Raw genomic sequence first — 18,342 nt, 5'->3', positions numbered from 1 at the left:
AAATAATACCACAAGACATAGTACTTGGAATTTCTTGAAGAACATTATTGCATAAATATATCGATTGTGTAATTGTTGATAACTCAGATGAATATAGTACATGTAATTTGTTACTGACTGCTTACAACATTGGTCAGGTGGGTTGTTGGGCTACAAACCTCTGATGAGTTTCCAAACATAAAACCCATGAAAAACATTGCCAGAGACCAGGACATCAGTTAAGTTGCAAAGAGGACTGGCTATACTTTTGTGTTTTCACATATACTTTAGATTTTCTGGCAAAGGTACATGCTTAATATTTATATGTAAGTTTGTATAGGATTCTTAGTAAAGGAGATAATGAAATCCATAGATTTGTTCATTTTATCAAACCTCAAAATAGTGGACCTGGCAAAAAGGAATGTGTTTGTTGTTATGCCTCTGTCCTAGTACACTTCAAGGAGATGTCATTCTTAAGAGAATTGTTTTAACCTCAAAAGACATTAAATATTGATTGCTTGCATATGTATATGTGTGTGTGTGTATATATATATATATATATATATATATATATATATATATATATATATATATAATCTTTGGAAACAATAATACAAGTATTTTACATAATCAACAGATGAAATGTATTTATCTATCTGTTCTATCTGTATTCACTTTACTACTTATGATTCAGCTATTAACAGTGAATTTTTCTAGTATTTTTACTTGTGAGGCTAGAAAGCATGGCAATTAATTGAACATTCCTTATTTCAACAAATTTATTGCCCACCTATGGTTTTCTGTATACTGGGCCCCAAATTGAATTAAGATATTTTTCTAGGATGCAAGAATATCTCTATCCTGGTAATAAATTACCAGGATAAAATGTGTGAAAATGTGAAAAAATTATAGTTAATGTAAGATCAAAATATAATTATATGAAAAGGATTATTGAGAACATAGAGCAGGGAAGGAGGGGGAAAGACTTGGAGAATAGACTAGAAGTAACAAGACCTATAAAGAAGTTTTATGATAATCCAGGGAGAATAAATGAGGGCCCGAAGTGAGGCAGTGGGCACATGGCAGATGCTGAATAAATGTCTGCTGGATGAAAATGTGAATAAGACTGATAGAAGAGGTATTTAGAAGATAGTATCAATAAACTTTGGTCATTCATTAAATGTAGAAGGAGGGAAGAATAAAAGAGGGAAGAATTCAAGAGTCTTTGCTGACAATTCTAATATACAACTATAATGTCATCAATTGTTATGGAGGCTGCTTGGACGGGTGCTGCTGGAGCAGCTCATCCATTCAGAATCAGGCATGTTGAGTTTGAAATACCCAGGAAATATCTAGAAACAGATGTCCCACAGACTGTTAGGGAAAAGGGTGTCTTGAGTCTGTGAGGAAGGTAGAGATTTCACCTGTCGATTTCGGAATCTATGTCAATGTAGTAGAGGAAGTCATTGGAGTGAATTAGATCACATAATGCTCAAGAAGAGGACAAGAAGTAACCTTGAGGAATGCCAACACTTAGGGGCAGACAGAAGAATAGGAGCTGTTGAACAGGTCCTGGAATGAGCTGTTCTTGAGGCTGAAGGAGAACCAGGGAAGGGCAGAGTTGTGGACATCAAGTGGGGAGAGCATTTCAGGAAGGAACTTGTGCCCAGTGCAAGAGAAGACTGAAGGGAGACCCCTGGCTTTTGCAGGAGGGTAAGGATGGACAGGAAGAGAGGAAGTGGAAAGGGCCACCTCACAGGACCACTTCAAATTCAGCGCCAATGAGAAGGCAAATGGAAAGTTCCAGGAGTGAACCAAGTTAGGGAATGACTTTGGAACATGGAAGTTTTAACATTTTGTAAACAGAAAGGACCCTGTAGAAAAGCAAAGTGGTTAGAGCTATAGGAAAGATAGACAAGATTTAAAAGATAGAGAGTCCAGGTGGAAGCAGATACCTTTTCCTCAGAGATGCAAACAAAATAGGTACAGAGGGAAGAAACTGTAACGTCAGTGGTAAACTCATCGAGCTTCCCCATTTCTCTCAGAAATAGGAGACCAGACATTTGCTCATGAGAGATTTGCAGTATTAATAGAGGACTTAAGAAAAAGGGTAAAGTTTCCACGGGGAAGCTGACTGACTGTGTATATTTCCCTTATACTATCACTGTTTTCCCACTTGTCTGATTTATTCACCTGTTCTCCAGGTATATAACTTTTTCACTGTATATGTTTCTAATTAAGCAAATCTAATCTGTAAGTTGACAGAATTTAAAAATAAGTGTGTGTGGTTATTGCATTACCAAAAGAGCTCTGCTTCCAAAAACGTCTTTTAAATGGTGGCTTCAAATTATTACTAAATTTTCCAAGATCTTTTTGCACATCACCTTCCAAGAAAACATCTAATAAATAAAGGGAGGCAAAATAATCAGAACATTATCTGCAATGTAGTTCTTTTCTTCCTACTCACTTAACAGGTGCAGCCCTGTTAGACTACAAATGAATCCTCCTTTCTTTGTGCATCCACTGATATAGCAATGATGCTCTAGTGTCTGTATATCTCTAATTACATTTTGTTTTGCAAAGAACTCCAAGGTACCAAACTGGCTTATTCATCTTGCAGCTCATGTGCTACTGCTTTATTTTCCCCCTGCAAATCCATTACCTATCTTAGTAGAATTCTACCTTAAACGTTAAAATATCTGTCATCAGTTAGTTGTTTCTATCACTTGTACTGTGTCAAAGTGTAGATAAGGAGGAGACAAGTGAGGCAAAGGCTTAAGAAGTCTTCAGCGCACGAGTTGACATACATATAGGTTTGCAGTGTTTCTTTGTCTGGTGCAGAGCCCCATGGGCTTTTCAGCTTCATTCCTTGCAAGACCACACTAAGAAAGTAGGTCCTCTGGGGACGTCCCTGGTGTTCCAGTGGTTAAGAATCTGCCTTCCAATGCAGGGGACGTGGGTTCGATCCCTGGTCAGGGAACTAAGATCCCACGTGCTGCTGGGCAACTAAGCCTGTGCGCTCTAGAGCCCACGTGCCACAACTACAGAGCCCACACGCCACAACTAGAGAGAAGCCTGCACACCTCAACGGAAAGATCCCGGGTGCAGCAACCGAAGACCCTAAAAAATAATAATAATAATAGTAGATATTGCTCCTAAAAAAATAGTAGATATTGCTCCTAAAAAATTAAAAATTATAATCATTGCTTTAGGGCCTGGGGTATGAGCTCAGATTGTCCAGTTGTGGTGATTTACTTGTAAAGACTGGTAGACATTTTTTTTTCAGTCAAAAGACATGGATTTAGATATCCACAGCCCCTGAGTATGGAACAGAACCCATGACCTTGATCTCATTAGCATTAACTGTGAGTCACTTGAGCTTAGGCCCCCAAACTATTACTTTTCGTTGTGTCATCCACCTGAAGCCCTTGCCTCACCTTTACCATCTTCTTGGTTCTTAGAGCCCAAGGAACAAATGGTAGTATTTTGCACATTTTCAGATGAAGGCACCGATCACTTAAGTCACTTGCTTGAGGTTTATTAGTCAGGAATGGAATTACGCATAGTCAAGTTTTCCTGGCTGAGAGACCAGGAAGTTTGGTTACCATCCTAAATACCATTATCTCTAATCTCAGTGAATGATACCACCACCATTCACCAAGTGTTCATGGCAAAACCTTGGTAGTAATCCTTGATTCCTCTCTTTCTCTGACACCCCACATCTAATCAGTTGGTAAGTCTGGTTGTTTCTACCCACAGATATATCCTGAGTGTACTGCTCAGTTTTCTACTACCACCCTGGTCCAAGCCACCATTGGCTCCCTGTGGACAGCCACATTAGGCTCCAAACTCATCTCCATGTGGTTATTCTTGCACAAGCTGTTCTCCACATAGCAGTCAAAATGATCTTATGAAAACATGACTCAGATCACCTCTCTCCTGCTCAGAAATCACAGATTACATCCAAATTTCTCTCATGCTTTACCAGACTGGATGTGATCTCAGCCCTGGTCAGCTCCTTCACCGCACAGCCTGCATTCACCCTCTTCCCACTCACCTTGGTCTTGCTTGTTTCATTTCAAGGTTTTTGTACTTGCTATGCTTTCTTCCTGGAATGCTCTTCTTCCCAGAATTCCTGTTATTTCATTCAAGTGTCTGTCAAATATTACCTCTTCAGACAGGCTTGAACTGACTCTATTACCATGCCATGCTTTATTTATCTTCTTAGCACGCTTAATACTATGAGACTATACACACACACACACACACACACACACACACACACACACATATATGCATATATATGTATGTATTACACACATATATATCATATATATGTATATATGATATATACATATATGTATATATTATACACATATATTTTATATATAATTTTATATGGTTATATATAATATGTAAAATATAAACATGTTTTATACATGCTTATATATATTTAACATATATTTTATAAATGTATACATAGCAAAAGCATATGTGTATATGTGTAAATATACATATATACTTTTCTGCCTTTCCCACTAGATAATTAATTTCATTGAGTCAATGATTTTATATATATTATACACATATATTTTCACCTCTAACTTCAGAGCCTAGAATAGTATATACCACATCACAGGTATGCAATAATTATTAAATTTGTTGCAGAGATAGATGGCCATTTCCTTATGATATATTCTTAGATGGGACTTACTTGGTGAAGTGGTATGAACTTCACATATGTCTCAGAATGGTTATGCTGCTTTACACTCCCGTCAAGCAGGTGCTATACCTTATCTTCCCCTCGCTTATAATTTTTAAATCTTTGCCATTTCTCAGTGGCAGAAAATGATACCTATTAGTAGTTGTAATTTGTACAGCTTGATAAGTCAAGACATGTGTTATCAAAAGCAGAAATGCAAGGAAATTTTTACTTCACATAGAGAATCAGAGACCTTCTTTGTTGGGAAATTAGCCAAGAAGTGAGAACTCGAAGAAAAAACACCTAAGCAAATTTTTGCTTGAAATGCCTTCTTTAAAAGCTATTGTCTTTTGCTTTCCTAGATTACATGCAAAGTTGCAATCTTAAAGAAACTGTATTAAAACATTTATTTGTCTGGTTCTCAGCAAGTTTTGCCTATAATGTGCTATGCTTTGTATGGCATCATTTAACAAAGATATACAAAGGTAATACCATCCACTCAGCTTTATTCAACAGTGTCAGGCCTTCAAGTATTACTGAGATTGAGCATTCTTAGTTTCTACTCCCTCAAAACAGAAGGGCAATAAGAAGCACTGGCTCAGGATTCAGAAGACTGTATTTGAATCCATGCTCTACCATTTAGTAATTCAATGACCTGTGGGAAATAACTTAATCTGTCCAAGCCTTGGTTGTTTTTCTTTTTGAACAATTGTAGTTACAATACATTTTGAGAGAGAAAAGCATACCACTACCTGGGAGATGATTTGTAATACATGTATCTGACAAAGGACTCCTGTTTGGACTATATAGAGAATTCCTATAAATCAATAAGAAAAAAGCTGAGAATCTACTTTTTAAAAAATAGGCGAAAAACTTGACCAAGCACTTCACAAAAGACGATATACAATTAGCCTATAAAAATATGCAAAGGTGTTCCATGTCATTAGTCATCAGGGAAATACAAAATAAAACCAAAATAAGGTACCACCACAACTCCACCAGAACTGCTAAAATCAAAAGGACTGAAAACACTGATACTATTTGTTAGAGCAAATGTGGAACAATTGGTATTCGCACACATTGCTGGTAGAAATATAAATCAGTACTACCGTTTTGGAAAACTCTTCAGAATCTACTAAAGATATATATATCTATATAGACATAGATATAGATAACATAAATGAGTATCTATGTCTACCAAAAACATGTATAAGAATATTTATAGTAGCATTACTCAAAATAGCCCAAAACTGAAAACTGAAACCTTTCAAATGCTCATCAATAGTAAAGTAGATAAATAAATTGTGGCATAGTCATACAATGTATACTATCCAGCCATTAGGAAAAATACCAACTTCTATGTGCAACAATATGGATGAATCTCATAGACATAATGTTGTGTGAAAGAAGCCAGGCATAAAATATATACTGGGTGATTCCATTTATATGAAGTTCAAAAATAGGCAAAACTGATCTAAATCGATAGCAGTAAGAATGGTAGTTATCTTTGAGGAGAGGGGGAGTATCAACTGATTGGGGGTTCAATGGAGCCTTCTAGGGTGGTAGAAACATTCTATATCTTTATACCTTATATATCAGTATCTTATATCTTCTTTATATCTATGTTTACACAAATGTATACATATGTATAAATTCATTAAAATATATGTACCTTACAGTACATACAGTTATACCTCAATAAAAAGAAATAGGGCTTCCCTGGTGGCGCAGTGGTTGAGAGTCTGCCGGCCGATGCAGGGGACACGGGTTCGTGCCCCGGTCTGGGAAGATCCCACATGCCGCGGAGTGGCTGGGCCCATGAGCCATGGCCGCTGAGCACTCCGCAATGCGAGAGGCCACAACAGTGAGAGCCCCGCTTACCGCAAAAAAAAAAAGAAAGAAAAAAAAAGAAAAAAGAAATAAAAATGTACAGATAGTAAAATGTCTACCTCATTAGAGTGTATGAAAAATAAGTGAGATAATGAATATAAGTTCTTACCATACTGCTTGGTCTATAGTGAGTATTCAGTTGGTGTTAGCTATTAATTTGTGATTATTATTGCTGCTTTTACTATCACTCTAAGATATAACTGCCTGGAGCAGCTATTCGGCCATTTTTTTTTGTTCTACATAAAAGCAAACTTCTCTTTTTTTTTTTTTTTTTTTTTTGGCTGTATGCGGGCCTCTCACTGTTGTGGCCTCTCCCGTTGCGGAGCACAGGCTCCGGACGCACAGGCCCAGCGGCCATGGCTCACGGGCCCAGCCGCTCCGCGGCATGTGGGATCTTCCCGGACCGGGGCACCAACCCTTGTCCCCTGCATCTGCAGGCGGACTCTCAACCACTGCGCCACCAGGGAAGCCCAAAAGCAAACTTCTTGAAATAAGAATCGAGCCCCTGAATTCAGCTTCTAAGAACCATGCTCCAACCAACTTAACAGTATTAGTTGTGTATACAGACGTAGAAAACAAACTAATGGTTCCCAAAGGGGAAAAGGGGGGATAAACTAGGAGTTTGAGATTAACATATACACACTACTATATGTAAAATAGATAACCAATGAGGACCTACTGTCCAGCACAAGGAACTATACTCAATATTTTGTAATAACCTATAAGGGAAAAGAATCTGAAAAGGAATAGATATATATGTATGTATAACTCAATCACTTTGCTGGACACCTGAAACTAACACAGCATTGTAAATCAACTATACTTGAATAGAATACACACACACACACACACATATATATATATATATATATTCGTTGTGTATAAAAGGAAGCTTGTTATTATGGTAAAGTTTACTTATCTAGTGTAAAAATTTTAACTTCCAAAAATGCATTTAGTTCAAGGATTTTGTCCCCTTTAGAATTAAGAATTTTTTAAAAAATTACTTTGAAACACAGATCATCATTAATCTTATGAAAAGGTATTCAAATCTGTTTAGTATAAAAATAAATGTAAATCAAACTGGCAGTGAGATACTGTATTACATCTGTCAGATTGGCAAAAACAATGGACGTTTAGGCTGGTAAAGGTACAGGGAAGCCAGCAATCTCTTACAAAGCTCTAAGAGTATTAACTTGCATAACCATCTGGAGGGCAATTTGGCACTGTGCATCACAAGCTCAAAACTGTACATGCTTTCTGATCCAGCGATTTCTCCTCAAAGTTTAGGTGCTGAGGAAACTATCAGACAAGTTGAGATGTCTGTACGCTATGTTGTTTATATAAATGGTTTATTGAATAGATGTGAATTCAGCAGAGTACAAACATGATTGCCTATATACTCTGTTGAATCTTCCTTTCTCATTCCTCAAAGACACTGTCAGATATCAGAAAGTCCAGTCTTATTTGAAACTTTAGGCTCTTATCCAGTTGCATACTCCCTTCCTCCTGGCTCAGGTTGGACCACGGGAAGAGGCATAACCTGCCCTTTCTTTCTTCCCCATCATATCATTTCTGATTCTTGCCCTTTCCAATTTTTAGGGATAGGAGAAGTAATTGGGAGGGGGGAGGGCAAATGTTGTTGTACATAAGAACAATCATTGATGGCTTCTGCATGATAGGTGTCCAGATGTTTCTCAAGGACCATGTGTAAGGTCTTCATGTGGTTCTTCCAATCTTTCCTCAGTCCCCACCACTCCTCAGGCTCTTGCTGCCAGGATCCTGGTCATCAGCCTTCTTGTGTCTGTACCAATAACATGGTTCAAGCCTGGCCACCTTTCAAGATGTCCTGTTGACCCAAAGAAAACCCATTCGGCCATGCCAAACTGAGGTTGCAGGTTCTTTGAGTTCTAACCATTCCCAGCCCCATCTCTCTCCAACCTTCCTTTCCTCTACCTCACCTAGTATGAGGGGCAGATCACCAAGGCCTGAAGTTGTCTGATGGGGGAATGAAATGGAGGCAATAGAAGTCCCACTCAGTATCTTTTTAACATTAGTAAAAGTGCAAACCAGAAATAACCCAAACATCAAAAGATTTGTTGCATAAATTATAGTACATCCATATAAGTAAATATCATTTGGTTTTATAAATCATGATCCAATTCTATCTACATTTATTGACATGGAAAGATATTCTTGATTTATTGCTAAGCAACAAATGTTAGTTACAGAATATTATGTTTCTGTCTATTCATATACACTGTGGTTTAAAAAGTAGTGTGGAGGGGCTTCCCTGGTGGCGCAGTGGTTGAGAGTCCGCCTGCCGATGCAGGGGACACGGGTTCTGTGCCCCGGTCCAGGAGGATCCCACATGCCGCGGAGTGGCTAGGCCCGTGAGCCATGGCCGCCGAGCCTGAGCGTCCAGAGCCTGTGCTCCGCAACGGGAGAGGCCACTGCAGTGAGAGGCCCGCATACTGCAAAAAATAACAAAATAAAAAAATAAAAAATAGTGTGGAGTAATAGATATCAAAACATAATCATTCCAGGTCAAGGATTGGCAAACTACTACCTGCAGGCTAAATCTAGCCTGCTGCCTATTTTTTTAATTAATTAATTAATTTATTTATTTATTTATTTATTTTTTGCTGTGCGCGGGCCTCTCACTGTTGTGGCCTCTCCCGTTGCGGAGCACAGGTTCCGGACGCGCAGGCTCAGTGGCCATGGCTTATGGGCCCAGCCGCTCCGCGGCATGTGGGCTCTTCCCGGTCTGGGACACGAACCCGTGTCCCCTGCATTGTTGCTGCCTATTTTTTGTAAAAAGAGTTTATTGAATCACATGTGCAAGTGGCTGCTTTCCTGCTGTAATACCGAAGTTCAGTACAAAGTTGAAACAGAGACAGTATGGCATACAAAGCCCATTATATTTACCATCTGGTGCTTTGCAGAAAAAGTTTGTTGACTTTTATTTTAGATGATAGAATCATGGGTGATTTTAATTTTTTTAAATGTTTGTCTGACTTTATTTTCTATATCAAGCATAAATTTATTGTATAAAATATGTATCTGTTAGTAAACTGTTGAAACCTGATTAGAAAAGGCTTCTTATATTGATAACATTAAATCAAGAGTAAACTTCATAAGTGAAATCAAAATTTGATTATAGCTTCCAAAGTTCTACTTCAAAATAAGACCTATGGTGTGGTTAGAATATTGTTTTAATTGTTTTTAAAGTTAAGACCTATCAATGGACATGACTCTTCTATTTACCAACAGGATTAGTTTCTGAAAACTGCTTTCAGACTTCTGGCATGTTCTTTTCGTCTTCTGTGTTAGAGTATTAGTGCTCTGAGGCTGTATTTGAGTGAAATAGAGCTAATAAGCTGGGTTAATTTGAGTAAAATTTTTGGAGTAAAAAATAAGAGTGACATAAATATTGAAAATGGACTTCCTTCACCTGGTTTATCAACTAGATGTGAAAACAGTTCCAAAAAGAGAGATTTTCAAAATGTTTAGCGCTTTGGAAAATAAGTGAGTCAGAGTGGGACCTCCCAAGAAGGCTACTTTGAAGAAATAAATTCACTTGGATGAATAAATTATGGATATTTGTTACAAAGGGCAATTCTGATGTAGCTTAGCAAATTTTGCTTCAAAATCCTGTCGGATAAAAGCTTAGAAAAGGTGTTTGAGTAATCAGGAAATAATTAAGACTCTCAGAAGACCTGCTAATTTTCATTAGGTGAGGGAATACTTGAAAATGGAATTCATATTAACCAGAAGTTCCAGGTGACATGCATCTTTATTAAAAGAAACAGAAGTAAACAGTACATTAATTAAATTTTCAAATACACACAATAAGAAGGCTTTAAAAATGCCAGTAAGGGAAGAGAAATAATATAATGGACTTTGATAAAAATATCAAACAATTAAAATGAGAAATAATAAAATTAGGCTTGATGCTTATAAGTTTACAGATCCAGAAAGAATGCCACAATTTAAATAAATTATTGCATCAGAGACTTTCCTGATTTTAGGATCAGTCTTATTGACTATCTAGTATCAATCCAGTAGCAGAATTACCTGCATATGATGGAGCCATTTACACATTTCCAAAGTCAAAATGCATTCCTAATATTCTCAAAGATTAAGACTCTGACTTATCCAGGGCATAAAAACTAAAACATAATTTATCTAAATGTTAAATCATGTAAATCTTAATCACTCCACACCTCTTAATATTTTTTAAAAGGAAACCAGCTACCCTTAGTATCTACTTTAAGAGTTTTAAAATATTCTCTGCCTTCTGACTCAGTCCATCTTTATAATAGTATCTCCCATTAAACCTGTTGCCATCTTCTATCCTCACCTACCAGGTATTCACCAGCAAACCCCAAGCTTTCTAACACCTAAGCCTTTCCTCACATGTCCACTTCTAGCCATTCACTTCCTACTCCTTTTCACCCTATTCTATACTTATCTAAATCTGATCTTCAAAACCCATCTTCATAACCTAGACAGAATGCTACATCCTTTATGAAAAATGTCTTTCTTCCTAACCAAAAGTAATTACTTCCAATTCTATGCCCTCATGCCTCTTGCCAGTTTCTGTAATAAATCAGAGATCTCTGAATGACTATCCATTTCCTCTGCTAAACTATTACTTTCTTAAAGTCTACACATACTTTATTTATTATCCTCTTTGGTGTCTAGCACATTGTCAGCAATTAGCATAGTATTAATATGCATTTGTTAATGAGTAAATGACCTCTTTTGAGAAGGAGATGTAAAAAGGAAATCTGTGTATTTTTTCTTAAAGAAATAGGGATATAGAGAAAAAGATACAATTTTGTCCATCTTCTCAATGTAACCTGAATCAGATGATTGTTGAATAGTGTAGGTATTTTCGTTTAAGGCAAATATGCTTTAAAACTAAACTACAATAGTAAAACAAAGCAACAACTTTTTCACATCTCCAGGTGACTAATGTATGCCTTTTATAATGTTAATGCCATATGAAGTCCTCTCTTTGTGCAGGAAGATTAATACATTACATGGTGAATATTTAGAGAAAATATCATGCTCACTTATGCTACTTACTAATCTGTGGGACATTATTTAATATTGATGAGCCTCAGTTTCCACATTTTTAAGGTAGGAATAATCATTGTAAGCCTTATCTTTTTCACAAGTTTTTTGAAACTTTTTCACAAGTCATAAATTGTAAGAGATTAAAAGATAATGTAAGTGATAGCACTTCGTAAATTATAAAATTCTATATAAGAGTATAAGAGAGAGATCAACATAAGGGACATTAAAATAGTGATATGAGTAAAAGACTGAGTGAGTAAATAGCTAAAACATGTCAGATTCTTTAGATCGAATTTACATAAAATATGAAATGCTTGAAGCCAGGAAGGATTTTGCTATGCAATAACTTAAGATTCCATCACAAAAAACTGAGCAATTCCATAGGGGTAAATCTTAAGATTACTGAATTATTTTGCTGCTTTGTAATTTCTATAAAATTGCAGATTCAGTCTGAGGGATTCTTATAGATAAGAGAGTACCAGGCCTGAAATAATCTTCAATCTAATTTACTTACCACTACCATTTAGGAAGAATGATTTTACTTCTTTCTCTCATACTGTTGAGGTCAATTTAGTAAAAGTTTGAGATCTTTTCCATCATATTTTGTGGCATCCTGAAGTTTTAATAAACTTGCTAAAAAGGAATATAGATTGTGAAAACCAAGGATTAAAAGGGATCTGAATATTCCTTTATTCCAAACACCACACAGACCTGGAATTCATCTACAGTATCCCTGCTATGTCCAGTCTTGACATGGATGGATCCAGCTTGGAAAAAGGGATGGAAATCAACTGCTGATCCCTGAAATCAATTAAGTAAAAATATGATCTCCCCTCACTTTTGATGTGTGTGAAAGCATTGGTTTGCCCCACATACAGAAGAGACACACAGAACCTCACTGCTGTTTTCCTCGTCATTCCTTCCCTCTTGGTCATCCAGGTCCATGGTACATGGTTCCAAATTAGCTAGGGCAATTAACAAACAAATTTTCAGTTTTAATTCCCTTTCTCTCTTTTTTTTTCTTCTTTTAATTAATTAATTTATTATTTTGGGCTGCATTGGGTCTTCATTACTGCACATGGGCTTTCTCTCGTTGCGGCGAGCGGGGACTACTCTTTGGTGCGGTGCACGGGCTTCTCATTGTGGTGGCTTCTCTTGTCACAGAGCATGGGCTCCAGGCGTGCTGCCTTCAGTAGTTGTAGCACGTGGGCTCAGTAGTTGTGGCTCATGGGCTCTAGAATGCAGGTTCAGTAGCTGTGGCACACGGGCTTAGTTGCTCTGTGGCATGTGGGATCTTCCCAGACCAGTGAGCGAACCTGTGTACCCTGCATTGGCAGGCAGATTCTTCACCACTTTGCCACCAGGGAAGTCCCCCTTTCTTTTTTTTTTTTTTTTGCGGTACGCCGGCCTCTCACTGTTGTGGCCTCTCCTGTTGCGGAGCACAGGCTCCGGACTCGCAGGCTCAGCGGCCATGGCTCACAGGCCCAGCCTCTCCGCGGCATGTGGGATCTTCCCGGACCGGGGCATGAACCCGTGTCCCCTGCATCAGCAGGCGGACTCTCAACCACTGCGCCACCAGGGAAGCCCCCACTTTCTGTCTTAATGAGAGTTTATCAGCATAACTACAGACATTTTCTAAGAGCAAGGCTCTACTAGGATTAAACTTGTGATGGATTTTGCAGTTGACCTAGAAGTTCCAGCTTCTTTCCCAAAGGAGCCACTGAACAGAGCCTGTCTTGAATAGCAGGTGAACCGTGAAGTGTTAGATTCTGTTAAAGTCACTGTGACCCCTCTTAGAGCCTGCACATGGGCCTCAAGGATTATAAATATTTAGTAGCTACATGATCAAAATGCCAAGATGTCTGTAAATGATTTGGCTAATCCTCATATTGTGCTTGTGGTTAATGTCATTATTTAAAACTTATGATTCAGACTGGCAGTAATTAATAAGTATAATGAATGGAATCTTTAAATATTGTATTTTGGATAAATCGTATTGCCATTCAAAGAGCAGCAAAAACTTAACTAATCATAACCAAAATTAACCATGTTTCTTCCCTCGCCTCTGCCCAAGTTAAAAAAAATTTAACTTGGTGTAAAAATTGAATTTTAACTTTACGTTCATGTCATAATTAAAATTTGAGTAGTCAAATGAAACCTACCATTACATGTCTTATTTCATGTTACCATCACATCATTTAATCAGATTGGAAGGTAGCTGGTTTCCCTATCTATTAAAGGAACATAATTTACAACTCAGGGATATCAGACAGAAAGTTACCTGCTGCAAGTGGGAGAAAAAAGTCGTTTTTCGTGAGCCATCATGATCTCGGGGTGACCTGATACAGAAACTGATGCCATGGAGTTCTTTTTCAATCAAGCTCAATGAACTAAAATCTGCACTGGAAAAAAATGCTACACATAGAAAACAAACTCATGGTTACCAAAGGGGAAAGGGGGGTCAGGGAGAGATATATTAGGAGGTTGGGATTAACATATACACACTACTACATATAAAATAGATAACCAACAAGGACGTACTGTAGAGCACAGGGAACTCTACTCAATATTCAGTAATAACCTATATGGGAAAAGAATCTGAAAAAGAATGGATACATGTATATGTATAACTGAATCACTTTGCTATACACCTGAAACTAACACAACACTGTATTGATAAATCAACTATGCTCCAATATAAAATAAAAATTTTTTTAAAACTACATCTAGAAATCAGATTTCTATTTTTAATTCCTTTATGTCAATTTGTCTGTGTCTGTATGATATATGAGGCCTCAACATTCTCTCTCTGTGTCTCTCTTAGAAGATAAAGGGAAGTTGAAAGTCAGCAGTTCCAGTCAGGCATCAAGCTCTGAAGGTGGCTCATTTCTCCTCAAACCTGGTACAACACCCCTGCCACCCAGAGCAGCCACTTCTCCCTCCAAGAGCACAAACGGAGCTCCTGGTACTGTTTCTGAATCAGAAGAAGAAAAAGCCAAAAAATTACTTTATTGTTCACTATGCAAAGTGGCTGTGAACTCCCTGTCACAGCTAGAGGCACACAACACAGGTTAGCATCTGTCGTTTAAATTTAAATAATGTTTATAACAAGATTCACCTTTTCTCATCAGAATACCTTATCTTTTGTTGTTCAAACATTAGGTTTCTTCAGTCTTCTCTACTTTTTTGATTCAAAGGAGTGATTTTAAGAAATGTACGATATAACAACTTTAGAAACAGCAAGGCAAAAGTAGGTTCGGGACAACCCTTGTTCTGTTCTTTATTTTCTCAATAGCATCTAATACTTCCCAAAACTCATTATGATGAAGTGACAGAAATGAAGACAAATACCTATGCACAATGTTCACTGCAACACACTTCTAAGAGAAAAAAATGGAAACAACCTAATATTTCCTCAGTAGGGAAATGTTGAGCAAATTATAGTCCCAATATGATAGAATATATTACTCAGCCATTAAAGTGTAATTATAAGACAATATGTATATGATTTGATACGTGAAATTTTCGGGATATTTAATTAGCATGATCCCAATTTTGAAAATACACTTTTCAGTATACTAAAAAAAGAAGCTGAAAAGAAATACACTAAAAGGATAACAGTGGTTATCTCTGGGTGGTGAAAACAGAGGTAATGTTTGTTTTCTTATGCTTCTCTATATTTTCTTTATTATATACTCATGGTTTCCCATTTTTTTACAGTGAAAATGTGTTAAATCTATAATCAGCATTAAAACCATCATTAAAAAAAGTCTTGGGAAGTTCAGCCTGAAGATAAACTTTTCAAGAGCTTCATATAGTTCGTAAATAGCTATTTAATATGTGTTTCTTTCTGTCTTAGGATCTAAACACAAGACCATGGTTGAAGCTCGTAATGGGGCTGGTCCAATTAAGTCCTATCCTAGACCTGGATCAAGATTAAAGATGCAGAATGGCAGTAAGGGGTCAGGACTACAGAACAAGACATTTCATTGTGAAATCTGTGATGTTCACGTTAATTCAGAAATTCAGCTCAAACAGGTAATGTATCCTGAATTAGTAGTCACTGTTGCTTGGGGCCACCCTTTGACTATGTATCTCCTAATCTATATAATGGTTCTCACTTTGCTCACAGTTAAATTTCCTAACTTTATAGGATGCCTATGGTATACAACAAACAGGTGCTATGTGGAAGAAAAAGTACCAAATATCTGTGCACCTACTATTACTATATGTCAGACTCTAGGCTTGGTGTTAGAAACCAATGAGCACAGCAGTCACCTGGAGCTTACAGTTGAGCAGGAACTTCTAAGATAGTAAATGTTCAGCCTGTCTTCCAAGGATCCAAAATCTGCTTAGGGAGACAGACTCATCAGTCACAGTGATAATACCAGGCAAAGTCGGAGGAGTGCTATAGAGAAAGGAAAGGGAGAGAGGTGTTACGATAGAGTGGGGAGCAAGTCTTAATTTAGAGAGTGTGGTGATCTTACCCACACCACCATGGAAACATGGACCTAGAACTGGGAATGGAGGAACCAACTACCTCTGTCTAGGAAATATATTTTACATGGCATAAAACTCACATGTAGATTCAGCTAATGCATCAAACTTTTTTCAGCACATTTCCAGCAGAAGGCATAAGGATCGAGTTGCAGGGAAACCACTGAAGCCGAAGTACAGCCCTTACAATAAACTCCAGCGGAGCCCAAGCATTTTAGCAGTAAGTTCACTTCGCCTACTTGTCTGTTTTGTGGGGCAGCCTTGCTGGCTGGGGCAGGCACTGTGGGTAAGGAGGACCTAGGGTCTAACTGGTCCTGAAAGGGTTTTGAACTTAAATAGCCCTCATAGAGAGAAGCTTTAGAATGAACTTAGTCCCTGCTGGAGGACACCTTGAAGAAAGTTTCCTTAGAAAAAAAGAAACTGAACCTCTTTAAGGGCTAATACCTTACTCTTCACCAGGACCTTTTCAAGAGATTCCCTTCTTCAGCATATACAGAAAAGTAAAGGCTCAGGAACAAGGGCAATGATGCCTGAGGAATCTTGGAACATGTTAAACCTGGGGAAGGGGATTGCTTTCCAAACACAAAATCCATCTGTTTAATATCCTCCTCCTTTCTGGGGTGTTCCCCCCACCTCTTTCTCTCTCTTTTTCCAATAAGTACAGTGGCTGTGTGTATTCCTCTCTTTCCCGGTCCAGTAGGCAGGTTGATAGTCAGCCTGTCTTACCTGCTCTCAAAATGTGCTATTTTCAGTTTCTTGGTAAAAACATTAAGGGCCTCCACCAGTAGATGTCATATAAATACCCAGATGGATGGATTTCCTAGTCTCCCTGGGACTCAGCCCAGCGTGGTTGTTCTGCTAAGGTTAAAAGCTGGGATTGGCCAGCTGAAGGCGATACTGACATTACCTCCAGTTTTTCCAAAGCTCAGTCGATGCTGCATGCAGGCATTATACGCATTAAGCAAATCCAGCTTGCAAAACTCCTCCTGATTGCAAAAGAGAGGGATTAAGGATTGTTTACTTCACAGGAAGATTCCACGTTGGGATTCCTTTTAAATAGAGAAAGTTTCTAGCCCATTTACAATCATTGCCAATGACAAATTTGAGTTAGCTGCAGTTTTTCAAGTAATACTTTTTAAGTGGCCAGAGAGGTGTAAACTGACTTTGTTTTCATGACTGTTCATGGGTCCCCAAGGTCCCAAACTCCAGTTACCTAACCCAGTGCGGCTTTTTTAAGAGGTGAAGTAAAGGATAATGCATATTCTCCAAAAAGCCTCTTTGTGTTTTAAAACAAGTCATTAGTTTGAATTGAGCTCCATAATCTAAGCAGGAAACCTTCTGGGTGTGTTTGTTTTTTCCTTGTGAGCAGCAGCATAAAATACTTTCAGTATCTATTCAGAGAGGCTTTCCTCTGTCCTAGTGCCCAGGGGCAAGGACCACCAAAAAAGAGTTGAAATGGAAACAAATCAAAGAAAAGGTATGCCAAGAACCTTTGAAACCAGCTTTGTGAAAATAATCATGTCTTGACTTCTGAGAGTTAAGATTTTTACATTTTGACTTCTGAATGTCGTTCTTTTACTTATGAAAATATCTGTGCTGCTGTTATTCAAAACAATCTCCCCACCCCGCTCCTGGTTTTCTTCCTCTATTAGGCAAAACTTGCATTCCAGAAGGATATGATGAAGCCTTTGGCCCCAGCCTTCCTGTCCTCGCCCCTGGCAGCGGCGGCGGCAGTGTCCTCAGCGCTGTCACTGCCACCCAGGCCGTCGGCCTCGCTCTTCCAGGCTCCAGCCATCCCTCCAGCTCTGCTGAGGCCCGGCCACGGCCCCATCCGCGCCACTCCCGCCTCCATCCTCTTCGCCCCGTACTAATGTCTGCAAGCCCCCAGACGGTTGAGGCCAGTAGGAAAGTAGAGCAGGAAAGCCAAAAGGATTCAGCAGTTTGAGCATTTGGTGTTGCAGTGACCCACCCAACTGCAAAATGCAGCATACCACCTGAGCCCCAACTCCAAAGAGTAAGTCGCTAGATTCAAGAGTGCTTTTTGGGGCCGCTCCTATAATTTCAGAATCTGAGCAAGCAGAAGCTTTATCTCCCTAGTCCCTCCCCCTGTCCTACCCCATGCAATTCGTATATCTGAGATATTTAGTTTCTTGCAAATGTATTGGTCAGAAATATATATATATATATATATA

At 38.3% G+C, this 18,342-nt stretch overlaps 1 protein-coding gene across 1 annotated transcript in view; it reads left to right on the top strand.

The window, feature by feature from the left end:
* ZNF385B (zinc finger protein 385B) overlaps window positions 1-18,021 on the top strand; it is a 311,754-nt gene extending 293,733 nt beyond the window's left edge. Inside the window, exons 5-8 of the mRNA XM_007450729.1 lie at window positions 14,478-14,723; window positions 15,513-15,691; window positions 16,269-16,370; window positions 17,803-18,021. Of these exons, the coding sequence (XP_007450791.1) occupies window positions 14,478-14,723; window positions 15,513-15,691; window positions 16,269-16,370; window positions 17,803-18,021 (746 nt within the window). The remainder of the gene's footprint in view (window positions 1-14,477; window positions 14,724-15,512; window positions 15,692-16,268; window positions 16,371-17,802) is intronic.
* The last annotated feature ends 321 nt before the right edge of the window (window positions 18,022-18,342 follow it).

The sequence above is a fragment of the Lipotes vexillifer genome, unplaced genomic scaffold (assembly GCF_000442215.2).
Source record: "Lipotes vexillifer unplaced genomic scaffold, Lipotes_vexillifer_v1.1 scaffold29, whole genome shotgun sequence".
NCBI lineage: Eukaryota > Metazoa > Chordata > Mammalia > Artiodactyla > Lipotidae > Lipotes > Lipotes vexillifer.
Note: the sequence above shows the minus strand (reverse complement) of the source record. Positions and strands in the feature narration are given on the sequence as shown.